General features: G+C 41.8%; 2 protein-coding genes across 2 annotated transcripts; one reads left to right on the forward strand and one right to left on the reverse strand.

Annotated features, from left to right (window-relative positions):
* The first annotated feature begins 512 nt into the window (after positions 1-512).
* Positions 513-9,770, forward strand: LOC109630668 (polyhomeotic-like protein 2). Its single transcript, XM_069526323.1, has 7 exons — positions 513-898; positions 2,046-2,208; positions 4,568-4,646; positions 5,611-5,722; positions 5,881-6,007; positions 6,959-7,193; positions 7,688-9,770. Exons 2-7 carry the CDS (start codon positions 2,071-2,073, stop codon positions 7,840-7,842), a joined length of 846 nt encoding a protein of 281 aa, XP_069382424.1. The 5' UTR covers positions 513-898; positions 2,046-2,070; the 3' UTR covers positions 7,843-9,770.
* A 379-nt stretch (positions 9,771-10,149) lies between these two features.
* On the reverse strand, positions 10,150-22,372 carry kiaa2013 (KIAA2013 ortholog). The gene is made up of 3 exons (XM_020089104.2): positions 21,019-22,372; positions 16,920-17,773; positions 10,150-14,518 (listed from the first exon to the last, which is right to left on the reverse strand). Exons 1-3 carry the CDS (start codon positions 21,965-21,967, stop codon positions 14,468-14,470), a joined length of 1,854 nt encoding a protein of 617 aa, XP_019944663.2. The 5' UTR covers positions 21,968-22,372; the 3' UTR covers positions 10,150-14,467.
* Between the last annotated feature and the right edge of the window lie 1,039 nt (positions 22,373-23,411).

The raw sequence follows: 23,411 nt of genomic DNA on the forward strand, positions 1-23,411 counted from the left end.
AGATATACTGGATTTTTGCTTATGTGTAAAGAAGATATTGAAATAAACATTTCCATATATGTGCATATTTAGACAGTTATAATGACAATAATAAAATGCTATATATACATATGGATACATTTACACATACACATACACACCCAAAAGTGTACAAATGGTATGCAAGCATACATGTATGTATATATATATATATATATGTATGTGTGTGTGTTGTGTGTATGTGTGAATGAATATATGGGCACATTTTATTTTTATTGTAAATATACAACATGATTAATGCTGTGAAAATGATCTATATGGAAATAAAGTTACGGTCTAAGTTGCGAGCTCTTTTCAGGGTTTTTAAGTGCATTTCAATCTCCTGCATCAAATAGATTTAAAGTGAAAGGTATTTTCTGACCAGATCTCATGGGCGTCCCTTACAACTGTGCAAATTCCATGTTTCAATAAAAAAAAAAAGTTAAACTTGGCTTTAATTTTGATGGTTGTTGCCGGAAGTCCTGTATGACACACACACACACACACACACACACACACACACACACACACACACACACACACACACACACACACACACACACACACACACACCGTGGCGTGCAGTGTGTGTAGCTGAAATGAGGAGAGAGCACAAACACAGTGTGGATATGAAAGCATCGCTAACTTGGCGGGTCCTGCTGTGACTGGCTGTCCGGGGCCTGCGCTTCGTGCAGCGGACACACCAGAGTCGTGTCGGCGGAGGCAGTGGGAGTCAATGAACGCGTTGTTTGGAGCCGTTGAACAAAGAGCGGTTGTTCCGCTGCCATTGTTACCGAGCGGAGCTTCTCTCTCACCGAGCCGCGTTCACTCTGCGGAACTCACACAACTTCTCCCGAGGGAGCGCGCGCTGCACGAGCAGGTAACGTGTGCTTTTAAAACACGTCGTAGTTTAATTCATCCACACGGGCGGCGAACTCTTAAACCTCCCGGCGGAATGAGTTTGATGCGAGGTTAGCTGGAAGTTCATGAAAGGCTGGTACCCACAGAGAAGTGCGGTCCTGAGCGGGCTTCATGTCCGTAAACTCCACACACATGTAATATACGGGATTTCAAGTGGAACCGTGCGAGACTGTTGTGTGTAGCTCTGTGTTGTGTGGAGTATTACAGCAGCTAGCTAGCTCGGACTATTCCTCTGTAAACCAGCCAACTTCATTCAAAGCCCTGCAGCCATCCAAGTCATGTTACTTCTTTGTATGACAGTGAATCGGTCGTTTCTACTCCAACGAGCTGAAGCAGATGTGTGTGTGTGTGTGTGAGTGTGTGTGTGAGTGTGTGTGTGCATCAGCAGCAGGCTCTGTGAGTCCACCACAGCTCCATGTGTCCTCACTGTCACCCACTCCTCCAACGCAGTCATCAGAAACACGTCAGGTGGATTGGGACACGTTGAGAGAAACTCTACACATCGCAGCGTGTTTCAAATGGGCTGCTGCATATTCAGGACTGACCACGGGAATATTAGACATTGGATGTTAAGAAATAAAATGTGTGCTACTGCTTATTTAAAATAGGATTTGCATATTTAAAATAGGATTTGCATACTTAAATGTTGCTACTGGCATATTTAAAATTGGCAACTGGCATACTAAATATTGGCTACTGGCTCATTTTAAATTGGCTGTTGACGTATTTAAAATTTGCTACTGCTTTATATAAAATTGGCCACTGGCGTATTTTAAATTTTGTTACTGGCATATTTAAATTGTGTTACTGGTGTATTTAAGATTGGCTACTAGGGATCATGGTCTTGAGTCACATTTCATTAAAAAAAATCCAGTTACAACAGGGAGGTTGTTAAAGAAATAATTTTTTTAAATCCATTTTCTGATATATTTCTGCCAAATTCAAAGTGGCTCACAACAAGAACAAAGTGTCAGATTAAAATGTGCCATATTCCACATGTAACGGTGTATTTGAATGATTGGAGTTCGAGCGGCTGCTACTCGGGGCCCGGTCCAGAACTCTGTGGCCAGCACCTGTTGAGTTCACCTTGCTGCTTGTGTTGACAGGTGAGGGGAGGCCTGTGCTCCAGTCATGACCTCTGGGAATGGGAACACTAACAGCAGCCAACATAATGGAGAGAGCAAACCAGCCCAGGCCATAGTCAAGTCCCACATCCTCACCCATCTGATAGAAGGCTTTGTTATCCAGGAGGGTGCTGCGCCATTTCCTGTGAGTACTGGATCTCTGCGTGTGTGTCTGTAAATTCACAAACACTCACACAGCCACACAAACCAAGAGAGAATATAATCAAACAATGATAATCAATAACTGCCCAGGTAACTTAAAAAACATGATTGAAATTGATCAAGACCAGAGACCATACTTTCCCACCACCTACAAGTGAGAAACCATAGACTAAATACATTTCAGTTCCAGGTACCAAAGAGACACGTAGAGGTGGATAATGAGACTGGAATCTCAACAGCATCAAGATCTGTACTGTGTTTTATTTAAATGTGGTTATTTATTTCTTATGTACTTTATCAATTTCTTAAAAAAAAAAAAGAAAGTCATTTATTGTGTCCCAAATCATTAACTGGGTTAAAAGCACAGAAAGAATGGAACGTTTCTCTGCCCAACTATTGGGAATTGTGTCTTATCAGAACACTTACAATTACAACAATCTCATTACAGTTGATCAAAATCATGCATAGATCCATACCCCCCTCAAACTGAAGACCGAAGCGTTGCTCACTGAGCCTGACAAACATTTTACAGTACAGTAATTCATGGTGCAGTAAGAGTATGATTCATTTTACCTTAACAAAAGGTGATGTCATGACTGACCTCCATCTTTCACTACTTGATACCAATGCAAGAACTGAGATCACTGGAGCTTCTATATAACTCTTACTATGACGTTTCCTTGTCAGGATAATGAATGTTTTCCATCCGTGCTGTTTTGATTCGTGCATTTTAAAACACAAAACACATTTTCACACAAAGTAAGGCACCAAAGACTAATACTTGAGCCTGACTAGAATCTGCCGATATGAGCCATTCACAGACATATCCACATTGGCTTTTATGTTTGCATGAATGAAAACTTTGTTTCATAGAGTAATCAATGCAGAAGTTTTATTTTAAAGAATAAATGTTTGTTTTTTAAATTAAAGCATCCCAGTATATATTTATATATATATATTTATAATATATTTTGAGTTTCAGGTTTTATTTGTCATATTGAGGGTTTAACCGTACAATGAAAAATGTTGGACAAGAAGGCTCAGCAGTTTACAATCACAATTACAGCAATAGTTAAATGCAAAAAAAGTTCAATTCAATACTAAAGCTCTGTGTGGGCAAAAAGAGCCAGTAAGAAAAAGAAAATAAGCAAAAGTTTGCTGGACTGACTCAGAGCTCTCATCAGTGCTGCCATCTTACTGCGCAACCGCATCTCTTTTGTAAAGTTTATAACAAGCCTCGATTACATTTCTTTGTCAAAAGGGTTTAAGATTTGATAACGATATCTTAGGAATAATTTCCATTTTCAAGAGTATATATCAGCTGATATCTGTATATCATTATCAGAATTGTTTTTGCTCTCCTAAAAATCCATATTGGTGGGGCTCTACTATAAACTATCTGCCTGAGAGAGAGATCGACCAGGATGATTAAGAGGTCAATCTTGAAAAGGTTTAGTTGAAGACAGAATTCCATTCTCCATGTGGATATGTTTGAGACCATGACTGTGAGGTCATCTGGTAGTAATGACTGGTGAAGTTGAGCTTCACCTGTGAAGCCCTGATGAGAAGCCATGCAAGTAGATAACTGGACCTTAGGTTGGGATGTATATTAAAATTGAAAAGGGCGTCTCAGCACCAACCCTTGAGGCACACCTGTGGATGTGATAAGGATGTTGTGGAGGCGGGGTGTGGTTAGGGCGCCGACTGCTGTACGACAGGGAGGAGTGGCTCAGCCAGAGTCACTTCTACACCGCTGACCGGCTGAGCCACTCCTCCCTGTCGTCCAGCAGTCGGCGCCCTAACCACACCCCGCCACCACAGATGTCTGTTCATGCCATGACACCTTGAAGGAACACCCGAGGATGAAAGCTCTCTGCCTGAACTGATCATGAGAGAGTACAGATAGCAGGATGTGCCTGTTCACTAAACTGAGCTGCAGCTCTAGCTGCTTCAGGTTTGCATTTAATTAAAGGGTTTATTCGAACAGGTTAACAAACTGTGTGTTCAAAATGAACGGGAAATGACTCCTACTGTTTACTGCTGCGCTGCCTCTTTTGGTCTGAAATGCTCTGTTTTATCTATTGGCCCACCGTAGGGTGGGAACTCTATGCTGCTGACTTTGGTCATTGTATGTTTGCAGAACTTTCACCTATGGCACAGACTTGCACTGTAAAGGATAGGACAATCCCCAAAAAGAAAAATTTGGGCACTTAAAAGCGTGACTGATCTGGATCACACAAACAAACAAGAGGCCAGAGCACATGTTCATCTTGTTCTACAAGTGTTCTGATAAATTGCAGCACTATCGGCTGCTGTAGTAATGTTTAATTTTCTGTGTGCAGGTGGAACGTCCATCTTTCTCTATTGAAAGTCTAAGAAGAAACACAGCAGACTCAAAGATGGACAATCTCTTGCCAAAGGGTAAAGTCCTCGGACCAGTAGTACAGCATAATTACTTCTTTCTCTGTATAGAGAGGTGCAGCACACATTTCTCTTGTGCGTGTGTGAATGCAATACTATAGAAAACATGATGTTGTCTCAAGGCTGCACCTTCTCTCCAGTATCAGGATATCTGGTATGTATTTGGTTGGTTCATCGTATTTAAGTCCTTTCTAGAACTGCTTGCAGCTCATACTGAGGGATCAGAAGGCATCCCCACACTAGATAGAATAGAGTATATAATTCCTTCAGTGGGTCCTGGGTCTGCTCTGAGGTCAGATGAAAAATTAACTCCACTGGTCTTTTAACAGCGAGTGTTCAGACACATTTGAATGTGGGTAATTTTTGTATTTGATCATGTCTCAGTATAGCTAACTCTACATTATGAAAATTAAATTGCAATTGCATAATGTTGGTGTGTGTATAATATCTATACGGTGCTTGTTCTCACTTGAAAATCGAAATTGTATGATCACTCTTCCATTATTAATCTAAAGAATTGAGACATTCGAAACATCTTCATGATGATTAAGTGAACTGTGAGGACGTGTCTCCAGGTTGGATTTTAAGGACTTGTCACTCAGACATTACCAGATAAATTGGAAGAAATTTGAAAGAAACAAAAATCCAGACTCTTTTATATCAACCTTTTAATGTGGATCTGACTGCACAGATGGTTTTCCGGTAACACTTTATATTAGGGAACACATATCAACCATTAACTAGTTGCTTATTAGCATGGGTATTAGAGGCATATTGGCTCTTTATTAGTCATTATAAAGCACTTAGGGAAACAAGTAAGGAAGTTGTTGTACATGAATTACAATCAAGTGCTTGGATATGTTCACTTTGTGTGTTCCTAATATAAAGTGTTAGCGGTTTTTCTGTGGATGTTGCTGTTGATTTTGTGTCCAGCTGACTGTGTGTTGTGACTGTTTTCACTCAGAGTTAAAGGCCCAGCAGGAGCCTATGCTAACCTGTGAGCTGTGTGGCAGGGTGGATTTTGCCTACATCTTCAAAAGGTCTAAGAGGTTCTGCTCCACAGTGTGTGCCAAACGGTAAGGAACAAAGACATTACCATCTTTTCCTTTGCTACATTTCCACTATTCCCTCTGTGGTAGAAATAAGGGGGATGTACTGATCGAGTTTGTTAGTCCCCAGCTTAGAAAAATAATCAATAAAGCTGTGCTGCTCACCATGTTAACTCCATTTGTAGTTACAACGTGGGATGCACAAAGAGAGTGGGTCTCTTCCCAAACCGCAAAACCACCCTGGAGAACATGAAGAAACAAAGAGCACAGAACGGACAACACAATAACTCCAGTTTAGAATCTCAAAAGAAGGTGAGACAGTTGTTCTAATAATTCATTAGAATAAATGTGAAGGTCAACTGCTCTCTGTATGTGACAGGACCACCTGCAACCTTTTGAAATTATTTCAGCACAGGTTTAATATGTCTTCTGTATCTGCCTTATAGCTCACCTCCACATTGGATCATGTCAGAGGCAAACATTTAATTCACATTTGTATGCCTCCACGCTGGCGACACCCTTGCCTTGTGAACGCTATATCTCAGGAACACCTACAAAGAATCTGTTCAGCTTCAGTACAAAGGTCCACTTGGACTCAAAGATGAACTGGTTAGATTTTGGTGGTCGAAGGTTAAAGGTTAATGGTGACCTCAGGATACCCTTTTTGCTTTGTGAATGTGTTATCTTAAAAAACGCTTCGAGACAATTTAATAATTCCAGAAATCTGTCTGTCTGTATGTGGAATGCATAGCTTGAGAACCATACATTACCCTACACACACAAGTGACTCTCCAGTTCAGGGTTCTGTTTACTGAGTCCAGCTTCACCGAACTTTGAATAAAGAGGTGAACAGCTATTTGTGCAGCAGCGGTGGCATCACGGTTCTGCGGATTGAGTTCCACAGCTGGTCTTTACTTGACCCGACTCAATTACTGCAGGTCATTTTTACAACTTCAGAAAGAAAGCTGATGGTTGCAGATTTCTTTCTGCTTACTGATTAATTGCTTAGATTTGGGTGGTCATAGGTCCCAGGGACATCACCAAACATGTTTTAGCCTCGGTGTCTTAAGTCTGTCTTTAGGAAATGTCTTCAAATTTTGAGCAGTTGTCACTTGGAAAGATAAACTTATTATATTTCAGTGGTCAAAGGTCACAGTGACTGAAACTGCAGTGGACAGTGGAGACAAACAACCAGTGTGCAGTGTGTCAAGGTTTCCTCTTGTCGTGAAGTGCTGTGTTTAACCCCTCTGACTCTCTGTGCAGAAGCCTGCTGCTGCTGCCCTGTCCACTGGTCACTCTGTCCACCCTGCACCAGGAGAGTCCAGCCAATGTTCAGACTTGTCTGGCTACAAAAAAACACCACCACCCCTGTCAGCCACCCAGCGGGTGCCTGCGGTGCAGGGCTCTGAGCTGCCCCTGTTGCCACACAGCTTCCTGCCCAGTGATCCCGGCCAGTGGAACATTGAGGAAGTCTACGAGTTCATCTCCACTCTACCAGGTGGGCGCTGTCACAGTGCCTCTTTAGGCTACATCCAAATCGGATTCTTCTCTGTAATTGTCCCCCTAGTTTGAGGTGGTTGAGGTGATGTCATATTCCTCCACGCACAAATCAGGATTTAACTATGTTTGGAAAAAAATCTAGAGAAAATTGTGGTGTGGTTTGCTGATGTTTGCACATAACAGTTAATAAATCACTAATGGCTTTATTGTGTCACTCCCAGCTTAGTACTTGACAAAGGCCTGCCCACTCAGAGACTAAAGGACTTTTCTGATTTCTGATACAAGATCTGTTTCTTTATTCCTTTCAGGAATACAAATCTTCAAACACTGATACATTTTGTGATTCTATATCCAAATTATTCTCATAGCAACTCTGGAAGTATATGTGCCGAAAAATGAATGTAGATGGGCATGATGTTGATTATATTCAGACATGAATCCAGTGTGGTTTGTGTGCATGGCCGTGGTGTAAACTGACTGTTGTGGCTGCAGGTTGTCTGGAGATTGCTGAGGAGTTCCGCTCTCAGGAGATCGATGGACAGGCCCTGCTGCTGCTGAAGGAGGATCATCTCATGGCAACCATGAACATCAAACTGGGCCCTGCACTCAAGATCTTTGCAGAGATCAGCATGCTCAAAGACTCATAGCCCAGCCCACTACACACACACACACACACACACACACACACACACACACACACACACACACACACACACACACTCTAAGGCAGAGTGAAGCTTGTTTGTTGGGTTGTCTTGTCAAAGCCTGCTGAACACAAGGTCACCAGGTTGAACTGTTGGACTGACCTTTTACACTGATGACTTCACCCTGGCACTACATCAAGTAAACTTCACTAAACTGTGACAAGAACAGGGTTTCATTGAGTACATGATTTTGTTTTCATAAGATATTCCTGTGCCTTGTGCTCCTGCTGGAGACATTTAAGGTTAGCAGGTGATTTGTTCTGGTATTTTCCACAGATGCACAGCTGCGGTCTCTTTGAACTCTGGACAGCTCAGTCACTGAGTTGCTCATAAAAACTGACTATAGGGATATTATTGAAAATACAGACTCACTGATTAAATCTTGTTAGCTCCTTTAAAGGTACAGTGTGTAGAATTTGGTGATATCTAGTGTTGCATGTTGCAGCTGGACACCCCTCACCTCACCCTCTCCTTCCAAACATAAAAATGAACCTGTGGTAGCTTCAGTTGTCATAAAAACTCAAAATGTGTTTAGTTTGTCCAGTCTGGACTAATGTAAAAAACATGACGGCCTCCGTAGAGAGGAGTTGGAAAAGAAAACATCCAACAACTTAAACACTGAGTAATGACCCTGACACAGATCTCACACTTAGTGCCGTGCGTAAACAGACTTAACTACTCCGTACAGTTTTTTTCTCTGCTTCCAGTCCTTGTGATAAGCCAGACTCACGATGTCTCCACTGGACACCCAGAGATGAAGGTTGGTTATCTCCTGTGAATTCACCTCAGGATTATTTCTCTCAATGCCAGCACTGTCAGAAAATGCCTTGATTGGTCAGTTGTATAGTTAATTGTAGTCATAAAGTAACCAAACACAGATATTGATTAATACAATACAGTTTTGTGACAAACCAATGTTTAGTACAAACACAGTGCCTCTAAAAAAAAATCTCATCTTGCAGAAAAATGTTTTTTAGTCGTGGATGATTTATACTTCTGTGTCACTGTGCCTCTATACACAGACAACACACACACACACAAAGAAATTTGACACAACTGTGTTCATTAAACATTTCAATCATATCTTAATGGTTAAGATATGCTACGTTTTACCCGAAGGACCAGTTCATTCCGTTTGGCCATTTGTATTTTCTTGTTTTTTAACTTTTTTAACAAAAGTTTTTTTGATTTGACTGACTACCTGTTCACTTCAATATGTAAAGCTCTGTGTCAGAATAAGTGTCTGAATGAACTTGAATTTTCTTTTGTCCCACAATCATCAGGTAAAGTCTATGCACCCGGGAACAGGCTGTGCCTGTGATGACATGTTGACGCAGGAGTATAATTCAGACTGCTGTGGATCGTTTGTGTTCCATTTTTTTAAACATTTACCAAAGTCAAGTGAATGTTACTGCTAAATTGGTGTCTTAAATAGAAGTTTGTAAGATTTGCAAGACACAGTAATGTTGGACTGGGTTCTTACCACAGATGTCACACGACCAAAGTTTTTTATACTATTTCATTTAAATCTGCATCGAATTCATCAGGATCATAAGAACAGACAACCATTTCATTTTAGATGCCATCATTACTTAGTACTTACATATGTCTGGTTGAAATATGTGAACTTAGTAATTGTTTCCTTAAAGTATATTTTGGAATCCAGCCAGTTTCTGTAGTGGGAGCTGGACTGTAACAGTAATGGGGTCATGATCATGACAAATCTTTACCTAAAGCCGAAGGTGTCATGGTAACAAGAGATGTTTGGTATGGTTAGTGATAGACTGTTTTTGTGCTAAAGTTTATTTTTTTCTCCTTTTTTTACAGAATTCCAGATTTTTTGATTAAAAAATAAAAACATTAGATAAATACATTGGTCTACCTGCCATCACTTTCAAAGTTAAACTGTATTTGTCCATCAATGTTCGAATAGATAAGATCCTGTAGAGGACAGGAGCACTACACCAGTATGTCCTCTTATACCCACCAGTGCACAGAACACCAAAAACTGTTAACACATAGTTTACTTTAAAGTTCTGTGCATGTATGATATCACCATTGATACATGTGCATATGTCGTGTGTCATAACTTGAAGGTCTTCTTCATGAGCTTTGAACCAAATTAGTTAATTTGCCATCATGTGACCAAAGTATGGAACTAAATTTATATGGATGACAGTTCCTTTTTGACATGCTGTTGCATAAAACCAGAAATATATGGAACAAATCCTCAGACAACATAATCACACATTTCCTCACAATAGTAAAGTAATTTATTCTCCCGAAAAAAAGACAATCAATTTTACATAATCATACACCTACCCATTCAAGTACAATCCAATCCTGTTATGGCTCTAGCCATGAGCTCAATAAATTAACTTCTTACTTCATTAAGGCAGACTCAGTAGTTCAGACTCATCAGATAACCCACAAACAGAAAAGCTGAACAAACCCCAGATATTCACAATCAGAAATCATATCAAATCATGAACTGACATGCCAGTGATTTCAATTGACAAAAATAAATCTAACACATAATTTCTATTTCTTATTCATATTTATCAATTGTACCATATTGAAATATTACAAAATAAATGGTTTTGTTTTAATCTGAGAGTATGATTGACATGATATAGAACATAAGATGTAAAACTATTCATGAAGCTTGGGTGTTATAACAGCCCAACATTTGCCTCTGATCAAAATTACACGTACACGAGCAAAGAAGCATGTGGGAACTAATGCGTTTAAACTTTCTAGTATGTAATTTTCCTTCCTGTACCGCAGCCAGTGATGTCACAGCAAATGTGTTCAATAGGGTGTCGAGGACTTAACACCCACTGTAACATCACTGATGAGGACAAGAGGCTTGAATGTATAAATGTATCACAGATTCAATGTTGCTGCCAATTTGTGGTACAAAAATCTCCTATGGCCACGAAATAACTTTGCTCATACCCTGCCCTTATACTCTTTATATTAGGTTCTTCATAATGTTTTCATAAGCAGACCATTTCAGTGAATGCTCAGTAAAGATTTTTGTGTTCTGGGGGCTAAAATGTATTAACTTCTCAAGACAAAAGTAAGAGTTGAAGTAGAAACTCGATCTGTCAACTGATGGATGTTCAGTAATGATTGGTTCAGCTGGAGGTTTGTTTCCAGCCTCAGATCATCTGACTTCTCAAGCGTCATCACTTGATAGACTTCTGTTCACATGACCACGAAAATCACTTTGGTCTGTGCAGTATTATTGTCACCAATAAAACTATCGGCCAAATGTACAGAGATTTCAAAACAAAACGATAATAAATCAGCTTCCCTCGCCAGGCTAATGAAGCTTCTGCCAGTGGAGAATAGTGTTTGTGGAGGAGCAGTTACAAAGCTGTTTTGTTCTTGTTGGAGATTTAGTGATGAGTGAAGTCATGTAGGAAAAGATCTTTCATACAACTGATGACAGGGAACAATCAGATGGATGTCAGGGAAAAAAATTGTCAGAAAAAAGACACAGGCAGGGGAAGATCTGATTACATGAGTGTCAAGGCAAAGGGAATGACATACTGTATTAAACAACAGGAGGGCTCACTGACTGGTGTGATGACTGGTTCGTCGAGTGGTTCACCAACTGGTTTGATTTGTATGAAATTGATGTGAACCATAAGTCATGGCCTTCACAGTCGCCACAACTGAATACCAACATTCAGCTGGGTTCCATTTATCAGCCTATATATACAGTATCTATACCTCTATATGTGACAGGTCTCCCCCTAGACGTACCATCTGATTTCCAGCAATTCACATTAAAGTTGCATGAGTAGAAACACCCCCGACATACCTTCGATCACAACCACAGCATAGGTGAGCAGAGGTAAGAAAGAAGGGAGCAGCGTTTGAACTTCTTTTTCTCTACAACACCATGAAAACCTTCCACGTCTTGTCTGAACAAATACTTTAACCTTCAAACTGATACAATCTAGTTTACTTCGAACATACTGAATTCTTAAAGGCACTAAAAGCAGCCCAGACTGCACCAAAAGTCACTGAGGAACAAACGAAAGTGTAGGAATTAGTAAGATCTAGTGATGAAGTTGCAAACAACTGAATAGCCCTCACTCACAACCATGTAGGAGAGCCTATGGTGGCCTTCAGGTAAAGGCCCTCTCGAGAGCCAGTCCCTTTGTGAGTTCTGGGCTAGAGTAGAGACATGGCAGTGCAACATGGCACATAGATGAAGAGCATATACACCTGAGGAGGTGCATGTGTGAACACAAATGCCCGAGTGAGACTTTCTCCGCCTGACCTCCTAGCACAAAGTCCGTAGAAGTCTAGGATGAATTTGATGTGTGAACACAGCAGGGGATCCCCCGCCGGATTCACTGCGAGCAAGTGGACGCAAAATGAAAAGACAGAAACAATAAGAAACAAATTTCCCATTGAAAAAGCTGTGGAAGACACAGACGAAGATGTCTAGAGAGTCTGTAGTGATAAGAGCTCACGTAAGAGCTAATAAGATAAGAGCTCTGTGTGTTTTTAAGAAAATCACGTGAGCCACGCAGCAGAGTTAATACATCACTTCCTATCTTTGTCTGCTGCACCACCTCTCGTTTTTGTTGCTGTTGTGAGGGCATCCGTGCAGAGAACCTCCCACTGCGTTGTGCGTGTTTGAAAGCAAACTTTGGGTAAACTCTGGAGCCAATTGTCTGGATTTTACCCGCAGGTCATGTGTGAAAATGGTGCAGAGCAGTTAATCCGAGGCCTGTTCAGCGGCAGGTAAACTGCAAGCAATCTGTGACTATCAAAGGGGAATTGACTCAAAATTATTTCGACAAAAAAGTTGTTTCATTTTTACCAACAGGAAACTTGAAAAAATGCGAGAGAACCCCATTATTTACTCGGGCGGTGTGTCTGTTTTACGTTTTCTTTACACATCTCGGTTACCACAGTGTTTTCACGCAACGATTAACATAGCAAATTACAGGTGCTAGCATATGTCAGTATAGTAAAGTAATGCTTAGCATAGTAAAGACTACTGTGCCTATGTTAACATCTCTGTTAGCTCGCTAAAGTAAATTCTTGATTTTGTGGCGTTGAGGTTGGAATATTTTTTTTCAGTATACACAATATTAAATGGATTGCCATTCTAAATGGGTGAAGTGTATTGTTCACACTTTCAGAGAGAAGTTACTTGACTACAGACCCTTTTCACGGCAGTGATTGTTACTCATCAATCTCCTTAAGGCCCAATCAAAATAGCGCGAAACCTTAATGAATGTGATTAGTAACACCAGTGTTTACTATCTCGTGTCAAAATAGCTGCCTTGAAAAAGGTCCATAGTTTCAAACATATGGAAGAGATCTGCCTTCATTGTCATGATCTAATAATTATGTGAATTTTTAAAGCATTTGCTAAATATTTAGTTCTGGTTCTGAAAAATTCAGCACATTCAGTTTCATTTGAATCCTACACGAAAGTGTCAAGTCTCAGCAATTATCTTGAGCTGGTTTCATTTTTTTTTATTGTGGGTGTGGAGATACAGCCATTTACAAACATGGTGCCCAAAGTTAAGGAGTTCAAAGGTAATTGGACAAATACACATCAAATCAAAAATAATATATTTAAACACACAATATGTCATTTTCTACCACTAGGGGGGGGGTCTCTCGATCAAAATAATAACGATGATCTTTGAGCAGCTGCAAGCTGAGCAGTGCCTTTGATTGTCAAACCCAGTCCAGGATATTGTACCTCTTTGTTTCTTAGGTTAGTATTGTTGTACTGTTGAATGTTCTTCCTGTTTATCAGTAAATGTTGGTGTGTCGGTTCCACTGGACAGAATAAAATCCATGTGGGACAGATGAAGTGTAGGCTTTACGACAAGAGCTGTTTGCTCTCCTCACTTCCACCACTTTGATTACTTCTTACTTCAACATGCTGGTCTCTTCATGTGCATTTGCATGGATTTGTCTTCACCGTGCAAATTATTTTATTTCTTCCACAAGTCTTGTGCTCCCCGGTCAAACAGTTCCATTGATATTTTTTAGAAAGTGTCCAAACAAACCTTCGATATCTGTTACAGATTTTTGCTTTCTTAAACCTCGTTATTTTTTCCTGACTTGCATGGTCACCTCTTTACTTTTCATACTGACAAATAAGCCCATCTCAATAGCCTGTAGGCAGCGTGAGCGCTCTTTGTACAGGAACTAACACTGAAACAACAGCTGCCCAAGAAACATTGAGTAACCAAGTGTCCAATTACTTTTGAACTCCAGACATTTGGGTACCAAGTCATTTCAAATTTAATGCTGAAGCACAGAACCTGAAACACCCCCCCAAACAATCAAACTTTTGAAATACTTGGTGTAGATTGTACTCAGTTTTGACCTCCATCCCTCTGCAGCCTCTCACCAGCAGAGGAGTATGCCTCCACACATCGCGGGCCCAAGCAAAGCAAATGTCTGAGGCCGTTTCAGATTCAGCAGCAGCAGCACACCCATGTTAACATCTCGCATGCTGCCAAAGCTCAAGCAGAACCACTGCTACATGACGAATGTGTGCACAGTACTGTAGCGTTCAAGCAGCACTCGTGGTGTCGCAGCAGCCATCCTCACTTTTGCTGGCATCCTGGTGAAGTCAGAAAGGGGGTGAGGGGTTAGATTGGATAATGAGCTGGGAACCAGTCTAGCACCCGTCCACACTGCTTCCCAGGAGAGGAGAAAACAGACATGCTGAGGACGAGAGATGTGTGATTGTGCCAGAGAAAGGTGACAGGTCAATACTGAAGAGCCAAAGCCAACCCAGATTTTGTTAATTTAATTGAGTGATTCAATATAAAACATCATCAAAAGGCAGGAAGAAAAAGGAATAGCAGAAAAGGTTCCTGAAAAGTGAGCACACAGTCCACGCTGATCAGAGACGAACGTTTACCCTTCAGCACAATCTTTCTTTACAGTCCAGCATGTTAACGTCTTTTTTATAATCCGTCAACCAGTAGTCGTTTCATATGACAACAGACATTAAGGACTGTTAGTTAGCACCACCACACTACAATGGATTCTAATTCAGGCTTCTATTATTTGCAGGATTAATATGCTTTGGGTTGATCCATGACAACAATCTCACATGAACTGTAAAATGTGTTGTAGCTCATGAGGAAACAGACAGGGTGGAAACAAAGCTGCAGGTTATCTAAACCACTTGGAGGTCTACTGAGAACACTCGACATGTGACTACTCCTATCTTTCTGCACAGCCCCAACTGTGTGCAGACAGTTTGGGTGATAAACGTATCACTTTTCTTCCAAATGACTTCGGCTGACATGGAGGTTTGTTTAGAGCCTGTCTGTTTTTCACAATGTCGTTGTGAGTACTCTATCATTACTGATGGTACTGATGATCAGACTTATGAAAAGAGAATACCAGCTGTAGTTAGTAATCATGGAAAGAACCATACCAATGTTGAGGATCATTTACTATAAATCATGTTCATGTTTCAGTGCTCGCCATTGTGTCAGTTCCAGTGTGAGGGTCAGAATTAAAGCTGCTCGTACCTCTGTCAAAGGTACTTTGTGGAGGTTTCTTATAACCAAACTAAAGCTCTGATTACATTCTCACCACAACACATTGTGTCTCCTCAAGCTTATATATTCATTTTGCTCTTTAGTAAACATTTACAGAGTTAACATCCATGTTTACATCGGCCTGCAGGCTTCTTTTTTCTGACACCAACCAACAGCTTTTTGCATCTGGTGACTCAATATAAATATTGATTGAACGTGACTCCAAACATTATATCCAAAACATACGTATTGCCCCCTGGTGGCTGGCTGCAGTCATAAACCTCCTTGTGAGCAGATGGGAAATGGATGGTCATCCATCGATCAACTATTCTGCTTAACATTTAAGGTGGAACTGGTGCCAATCCCAGCTGACCTTGGGTGACAGGGTCAACACTCACATTCTCACCTTTGGTCTATTTAGAGTCTCTAATTGTCCTAACCCCAATCTGCATGTCTGTGGACTGTGGGAGGAAGCGGGAGAATGTGCAAACTCCACAAGACCCTGGCTGAACTGGGTCATGTGTATCAGCAGGACCTCGATGCCATGGAATACTGCACAGACTCTGGCTCCACATGATGTCACCAATACAAGATGGCAGCACCCATATCCAGGATATTTTGGCTTCATTTTGTACAGTGGGGGAGAAGTGGAGACATGTCATCCATCTTTATACGCAGTCACTGGTTGCATTTTGTTTCAGATCACCTTCAATGTGTAGCTTTGAACGGTCTTGCAACCTGCGGACAAATAACATTAACAAAACTAAAAACAGACACAATGTCTTCTGTAGTGGCTTATATTACTCTTGACTTCAGCTTGATCCGACAATTATTTTTTTTGTAAATGGCCAACACTGGTATGCTCCCTTAAGAATGCTAACACAGAACAATGCGAGTGCTGTCACAAAGTGGCATTAACATAGTAAGACAACCTCTTGACGTGATGTGCTCCTTGTGCTCGTTTTTCTTCCATTGCAATCAACAAATGTGTTACATTCCAAACATGGAACAGGTGCTGTGCTAAGATAACGCCATACATCAGATGGTTCATTGTAACTTCGAGGTCTCTGACTCTGAACGGAGGCTGCTACTCTACTGCTTTCAACTTCGATCACATTTTTCATTGCTCACTTTTAAAGAACAGCTGCAGTGAAAAACTTTATCAGCCCCACCACTGAACAAGAACTGTGGAACCATGTTTTGTGATAGGGGGAAGGCGAGGTGTGTAAGGCTGTTGTGCCAACCCACTCCAAGAGTGTACCACATGAGATGGGAAGTAAAGCTCACTCACCGAGAGGGAGAAAGTCAAAACCAAGAAACCAACAACAGAGAGAGCACTGAGAGAGAGAAAGAGGAATCTTTGCCACCACACGCAAGTCAAAAAAAGATAAAAAACAAACAAATGGAAAAACATGAGCATAGTAGATCAGTTTGCAGTTTTTTGTTTCCATTTACCACAGTTTATACCTTGCTCCTGAAGAGGGGCTTAGCGCCAGGGCCACAATACTCGTTGTATATAAGCTTGAAGAGGAAAAGATGGAAGAGAGTTATGAGCGAGGCCACGCTGAACCAGAAGAGGAAGGGCAGGCCTGGGTATCGTATGGCCATATGCTCCTCGTGGGCCAGGATGCCCTTAAGGTGGAGGGTGTGGCGCAGGTCTTGAAGGTGGCGCAGGTCTGTGGAGATGTAAAGCAGCGGTGTGATTGGCTGAGTCACCATCACTGGGAAGGTGTGACCTTTGACCTCTGATGTCAGCTCCACAGGCTCATTGAGGCAGCCGGCCTCGCAGGCATACAGCTTCACTGGTTTGTCCTGCTGCTTCACTGACACATGAAGAAAAGGCTTCCCCTCCATATCCAGCAGTACTGCCAGGTTGATGAGGTCCTGGTTGTAGTGGATTCCTCTCAAGGCATAGCTGTTGTGCAGCACGTCTGGATCAGCCTGAAACTGAAGGTGGTTCTCTGTGAACTGAAGGCCACCAAAGCTGAGCACCATGCCCTGCATGGCTCCGTGGGCCCCGGCTGCAACAAGCACCTTGCAGCCTCTCTTCTGCAGAGTCAGGGTCCAAAGCGTGACCAGTTGCAGGATCTGGGCAGCACTGCTCACCCGCTCGGGCCACAGGTTCTCTGCATGCATAGTGGCGTGGCCACTGAAGCAGTGGTCCGCGTAGTTGAGGCTGGACTCCAGCCGGGGGCGCTCCTCGCTGCTCAGCCTACGGTCCAGCATGGGAGCCGTGGAGGAGGAGAGGACGTAGTAGAGGGTGGTGTTCACCGTGCGGCTCGATGGCGTGTGGGAGTCTGTTATCTTCCTCATTTCAACACCTGAACGAACCAAGAAGCAAATACAATGATTCATTGCTGTGAATGTAAGATGATGTCATTTGACAAAAACACTATCTTAACTCAACCTCCACATACTGGCTTTTCTAGAGCTTTTGGCAACTGCACTTTTTTAAAGCACATATATTTTCATTGTAAACCTTCATTTGTATGTACTGGGGGAAGGGGATGATCTTGATTTAATTGATAAAACTGTTGAATTCTGATCATGATCTTGTCAGCAGACCCCTGAACTATGTACAAAATAACACGACAGCCACAACACAGATGTGGGGCGGTAATAAAGTGTCTCCAGTGTCTTTCACATGACTTTGTATCTACAGTCATGAGAGGTCTCTCTTTTTTTTGTCTTGGTTCACATCAGCAGATCTTTTTAGTGAACAGCAAACTCCAAATACGCGTTTCTATAAATCTGGAATAAGTAGCTCTAAGACACACCATTGACTGGACTCCAGCTTTACCAACACCTGACTCCAGTTGGTGTCTTAAGACCAGAAATTCATATATTTTTCCAACCTACGCTGTTAACATTTGAATATGTAAAATACTGACCAGAGCCAGACCAGAATAGAATAAATTGTGTGTTATGTTTTTGTTCATTACTGTAACTTACATGAAATTCTAACCATACTTTAATTTAAACACAAATGCTAAGTTTGAACTCAAACCAACATAAAGTAAACTTGTGTTGGTTTGAAAGTCCTGTACGGGTCCTAATAACTCATAAATAGTGTTGGTGATAATTGTTAATGTGTAAAGTGAGTGCTGGCCAGCGGGGAAGTGAGGAGGGAGGACATGCAGCACAGTGACACAGCACTGTACAAGGTACCCGGGCAGCTGCTGCAAAATGAACGTAGTGGAAACTCTGACATTTGCGTTCAAACATACATCTCTTCTGGAGAAAAAAAGAGTTCAGTGCATGTCCGAAAGCAGCTAAAGTGAATGTTTGTTCTTTCATTTCTAATTCCCAATTCTCCTTTACAACCATCGGGTGGACAAACATCTAGTGGCATTATACTGTAATTTACCAAATCTGAGGGAAGGAATAAGCACTAGAGCGATTCATATTGAAACATATTAAATAGCAACCATGTGTAATCTGATTTCGTCAGTGGACCATCAAAACATCTATACAGTTATCATCATGCCTGCTGAGGATACCATCCCATACAGTCAGTCGCAACGTCGAGAGTTAAACCTTTAAGTCTGTCTCAACAGGATGAGTGTGCATGTGCTACAAGTCATTTACAAAAATCAACCCCCCACCCCCCAAAAAGGTCAAAACCACTGTTTGTTGCAGCTGTGCTTCCAAAGCTTTTCTATCCATTCAAATGTTACACATTAATAAACTTGATGTCTCTGGTTTCATGCCTTGGGCCCTAATTAAGGGAGATATGAGCTGATGTAGTTTGAATTTTTTCAGAAAAGTTAAATTGAGCTAAAGCAAAAAAATGAAATCTCTTTAGTCCAGTTTTTTTTAACCAAAATTCGTTTACAATGTCATCAAGACCTCCAGATATTTTTGGCTTCGGTTTCTTAGTCGTTGCTGAGATCAGAATTTATCTGATGCAGCATCACATCACTAATTCTTTAGAATGTTGTTGAACGGGAGTTAGTGATTAGTGCATGGTCAGGCACATGCAAAATACCAAGCCACTGTTGATGGCTCCCAGGCCACTGGATAGTGTATTCAAAGAAATGTGTGGAATCAGAATTCTAAGCTTCTATTGAGACGGCAACAAGCCTCTATAAAGCAGTGGCCATTCTTAATTTCTACTCCTTCCAGTCTTTGATGCTGCAATTTTGTCTTTGCTTCTTAAAAGAATGAAGATATATTGTCATTTACCCACTTGACCCATGTTTGACCATATTGGAATCAATAAGAGCTGAAAGTAGAATTGGACCAGTCAATTACAGTGTACTAACTTTGTTAGCGCACATCTATCTTTATTAGACACCTAAGATATTTAATTTCTGTTCCATGTTTCTCATACTGCAAACTCTGCATGTCAAATTTCATTAAGATCTGTGATGGTGCAGCTCAAAAGTGTGACTTGAACAATATAACATGGTTGAATAGAACAGAAACACTAGAGATAATGTCCAGTTATTAAGTTAAGTCAGGCTGACGACAAACTGTCAGTTTATTGCTGTGTGTTTTGGGGGTGGGGGGGGTTTGTTTGATGATTGAACACGTGATGCAGATAAACACGTGAAGTGATGTCAGACGGGGGGAGGGGGGTAGTTAATGTGTGATGAGCTCAGTTTGACTGAAATGTTCATTTATAAGCGAGAGAAGTATTGAACAATGTAAACAATTTATTCATAAAAGACAACATTTTAGGCTTTAGTTTATATTTCTTTTCATGTTGTCCGGAGCTGCACTGATAGAATAAGAGTAGAAGCATTAACACTATCAGTTGTTTTGTGACAGTCACAGAATCTTAGATGAGTTCAATTCACTTTTCTGTCAAAATATCTGCTGCTCTTTCATGTTTCTCACTTCACTGTAAACCTCATGATCCTTTAGGAAGGATGAGTCTGTTGTTCCGGTGATCAGATGTAGTAGTAGTAGTAGTAGTAGTAGTAGTAGAGAGTAGTAGATGGGCTGTTGACAGGATTTTATTTGATCCTCTAAACCATTTACAGGTGTTTTTATTGCCCTTCCACACATTTCACACAGGTTTGCATTATTTTACTATATTTGACAAATGTGATTTAATTACCACAATAGTCTCGTTATGACTCATTATAGCATGGTTATATACTTTATAAGTGTGTAGAATGTGGGGTTTGTATGATGAACTAAAATCTAAAGGAACTTCAGTGTGGTCCTTTAAAGGTTCAGTCTGTAGAATTTAGTGATATCTGGAGGTGAAGTTTCATGTTGCAGCTGAATACCACTCATCTCACCCTCCCCTTCCAAACATGAAACAGAACATATGGAAGCCTTCAGTTGTCATGAAAACTCAAAAGGTTTTAGTTTGTCCAGTTTGGACGACAGTAAAAAACATGGCGGCCTCCACAGAGAGGACCCCCCTCCATGTAAATATAAAGGCTCATTCTATGGTAAAGAAAACAATAATTCATACAATTAAATGAAACACACCAGTGAAAACAGCTAAGATTATTTTATATTCAAGTTCTGCCAAAAATCCCTTTCACCTAAATCTTACACACTGGACCTTTTAAGCACAGCACCAGTTGCTGCTTCCGCTTCAGCTCACCTGAAGAGAAGAGATCCATCCACGCTTGCTGGTGATCTACAACCAGCTCGTCCACACTGTCTCTCAGCAGCTCCCCCAGTTCCTTTTTGGCTCCTTCTCTGAGTGTGCTGAAGGTCTCCTCCAGCTTGGAAGGCTCGATGGGCTCTGAGGTCCACACCACTGACACAATATTGTCTGTGAACTCTGACTTAGCAGAGACTTGAATCCTGCTGGTCGGCTTCTTGGTGACCACCACCACCAGAACCATGCGATTATTCTCCACAGGCACTCTGCCAGAGGAGAGCAGTATTTCTTTCTCCTCCAGTTTCTCCACACTGGTGGAGAACTTGCTCCCAAAGGAGGGATTGACAGAGGAAACGTCCAGGGAGGCGGGCCTGTCAGACGGGTTGTTGATGTGGATTCGCTGTAGATAGACGTTAGATCTGCTTCTGTGGGCGATGAACTCCTCTCTGATGGTGACACAGTCCCGGGCTGACTGCAGGGAGGCACAGCGCACCGACAGCACGGCACCTTTCCGGAACCACAGCATGCTGGCCTGAGCCTCGGCCCGCTTCCCCTCCAGGTGCACGCCGACCCTCGGTGAATATTCGGTCGGGTGGACTGGGGCCGAGCCGGGCTGCGAGGACGACGCCACCCACAGTTTGTTAGAGTCAATGTCAATCAAAATGTGGCCATTACCTGATACAAACGGTGTGTCTAGGTGTTCCTGAGGTGTGCTGTATATCCCCTCTCCTCGGTCTACGAGCGACTTCCACCGGTGGATCTCAGCCTGTAGACACTGTCCAGCCGCCCCGCCGGGCATGGTCGAGCTGCTGAAGAACCTCCAGCTGCGCTCCGCTCCCAGATACCAGTAGAAGATGAGAAAGAGGAGCAGTCCTATGAGCAGTCTTCTCGCCCAGCTGCTTGACAACAAGCCCGGCAGCCCCTTTAGTCGCTGCTGGAGCCACATTTTGTGTTTGACTGATGGATGCCCAGCCGCGAGTGGAAACGCTGCCCACGGGGTGAAAGTGTCAGGGTGTCACATCGAATTCGCCTCGCGCTCAGAACATGTTGCGGGCTGAGAGCTGACAAACTGGCTTCGCTAGCTTCCGGGTAGTTTAAGCTAAGCTAGGTGGCTAGGGCCGTGAAGGAAAGCGGTCGGAAACCAACTGTTATTTCTCACATCGTGGTTGCAGTCCTCTCGTTCGCTGGGGGTGTCTGGCCGCCAGCACGGGGTCACATCGCAGCTGGCTTCGTTTCTCGCTTTGCCTTCAGGTTGGAGAAAGTCACCTGTCGCTCCTCGCTGCAGCGGTTGACACTTCTGGTTTGTCACAAGTGTCGTAAAGCACACCGGCGCAGCTGTGACCGGAAATGTCGCAAACAGTCTGGTTTTATGAGCGCATATGTTTGACGTGTGTATTTGAGTTGAAACATACAAAGCATTCATATAAACACAGCAATTTTGTATATTAAGACAAACTATGTACAATATTATTGTTAAAGTGTATCTAAATGTGGAAATCTCTTTTTTACTTTTGTTCCTGACATTAAATGTTAGAAAACATTTCATATTGAAATGGTTCACCTTTCACTAAATAGTCTTAAATACATTTATAGCATCAGAAACCAGACTTTGTTGGAGATCAGCCATTTTACTGAAATCCATCTCTAATCTAACTAACATAACTTATCAAACCCTTTTTCATATCATTTCATTGCCACATGAAAGTAATTGAAAAGTAATATTGCAGAGTGCAGTTTATTTGCTCACCCCAACCGGTCGAGGCAGATGTTCGACCACACAGAGTCTGGTTCTACGTGTTTATCTCTGTTAATGAGGGAGTTTTTTTTCCTCCACAGTCACCAAAGTGCTGCTCATTGCAGGAACTGCTGGGTTTCTCTATAAATTATTAACGTCTTGACCTTCTATGTAAAGTGCCTTGAGATAATGTATATTAGGATTTGGTGCTATACAAATAGTTTTAAAATTGAATTGAATTGAATTTTGGTGCATCTCTTGCCTGAGTAGAAACCTACATTGTAGTACATAGGCAAAGTCAACAATACACACAGTGAGACAATGGTCTCATGAGACACTGAAGGACTGTTTTGACTCTGGAATGTTCTCTTCGAACAAAAATAGTGAGGACAGTGATGGTCTCACACTATCACAGAGAGCTTCCGTTTACAGCACACTGTACCCACCAAGACAACACAGTTGTGTGCTAACAACAAACCCTGGGTTGCTCCAGAACTGAAGGCCCATGCTGAATGATAAGGTGAGAGCTCATAGGTCTAGTGGTGGCTCCTGACAAATTTCTTAGGGGAGGCAATTGTTGGGATGATGACTAGGATGACCCTTTCAATGGGTAAATGAATAGGTAGCTCGACAATTCTCTTTTTCTGGCGAGCAT

The sequence above is a fragment of the Paralichthys olivaceus genome, chromosome 6 (genome assembly GCF_024713975.1).
Source record: "Paralichthys olivaceus isolate ysfri-2021 chromosome 6, ASM2471397v2, whole genome shotgun sequence".
In the NCBI taxonomy this organism is placed as follows: Eukaryota; Metazoa; Chordata; class Actinopteri; order Pleuronectiformes; family Paralichthyidae; genus Paralichthys; species Paralichthys olivaceus.

Excerpts from the sequence above, each read along its gene's own strand:
- LOC109630668 (XM_069526323.1), top strand. The coding sequence starts at position 2,071 with ATGACCTCTGGGAATGGGAACACTAACAGCAGCCAACATAATGGAGAG. Across the intron at positions 2,209-4,567 it reads AGGGTGCTGCGCCATTTCCT|GTGGAACGTCCATCTTTCTC; the intron begins GTGAGTACTGGA and ends TTCTGTGTGCAG. Across the intron at positions 5,723-5,880 it reads TCCACAGTGTGTGCCAAACG|TTACAACGTGGGATGCACAA; the intron begins GTAAGGAACAAA and ends CTCCATTTGTAG.
- kiaa2013 (XM_020089104.2), bottom strand. The coding sequence starts at position 21,967 with ATGTGGCTCCAGCAGCGACTAAAGGGGCTGCCGGGCTTGTTGTCAAGC. Across the intron at positions 17,774-21,018 it reads GATGGATCTCTTCTCTTCAG|GTGTTGAAATGAGGAAGATA; the intron begins GTGAGCTGAAGC and ends TGGTTCGTTCAG. Across the intron at positions 14,519-16,919 it reads AGCCCCTCTTCAGGAGCAAG|GATGCCAGCAAAAGTGAGGA; the intron begins GTATAAACTGTG and ends TGACTTCACCAG.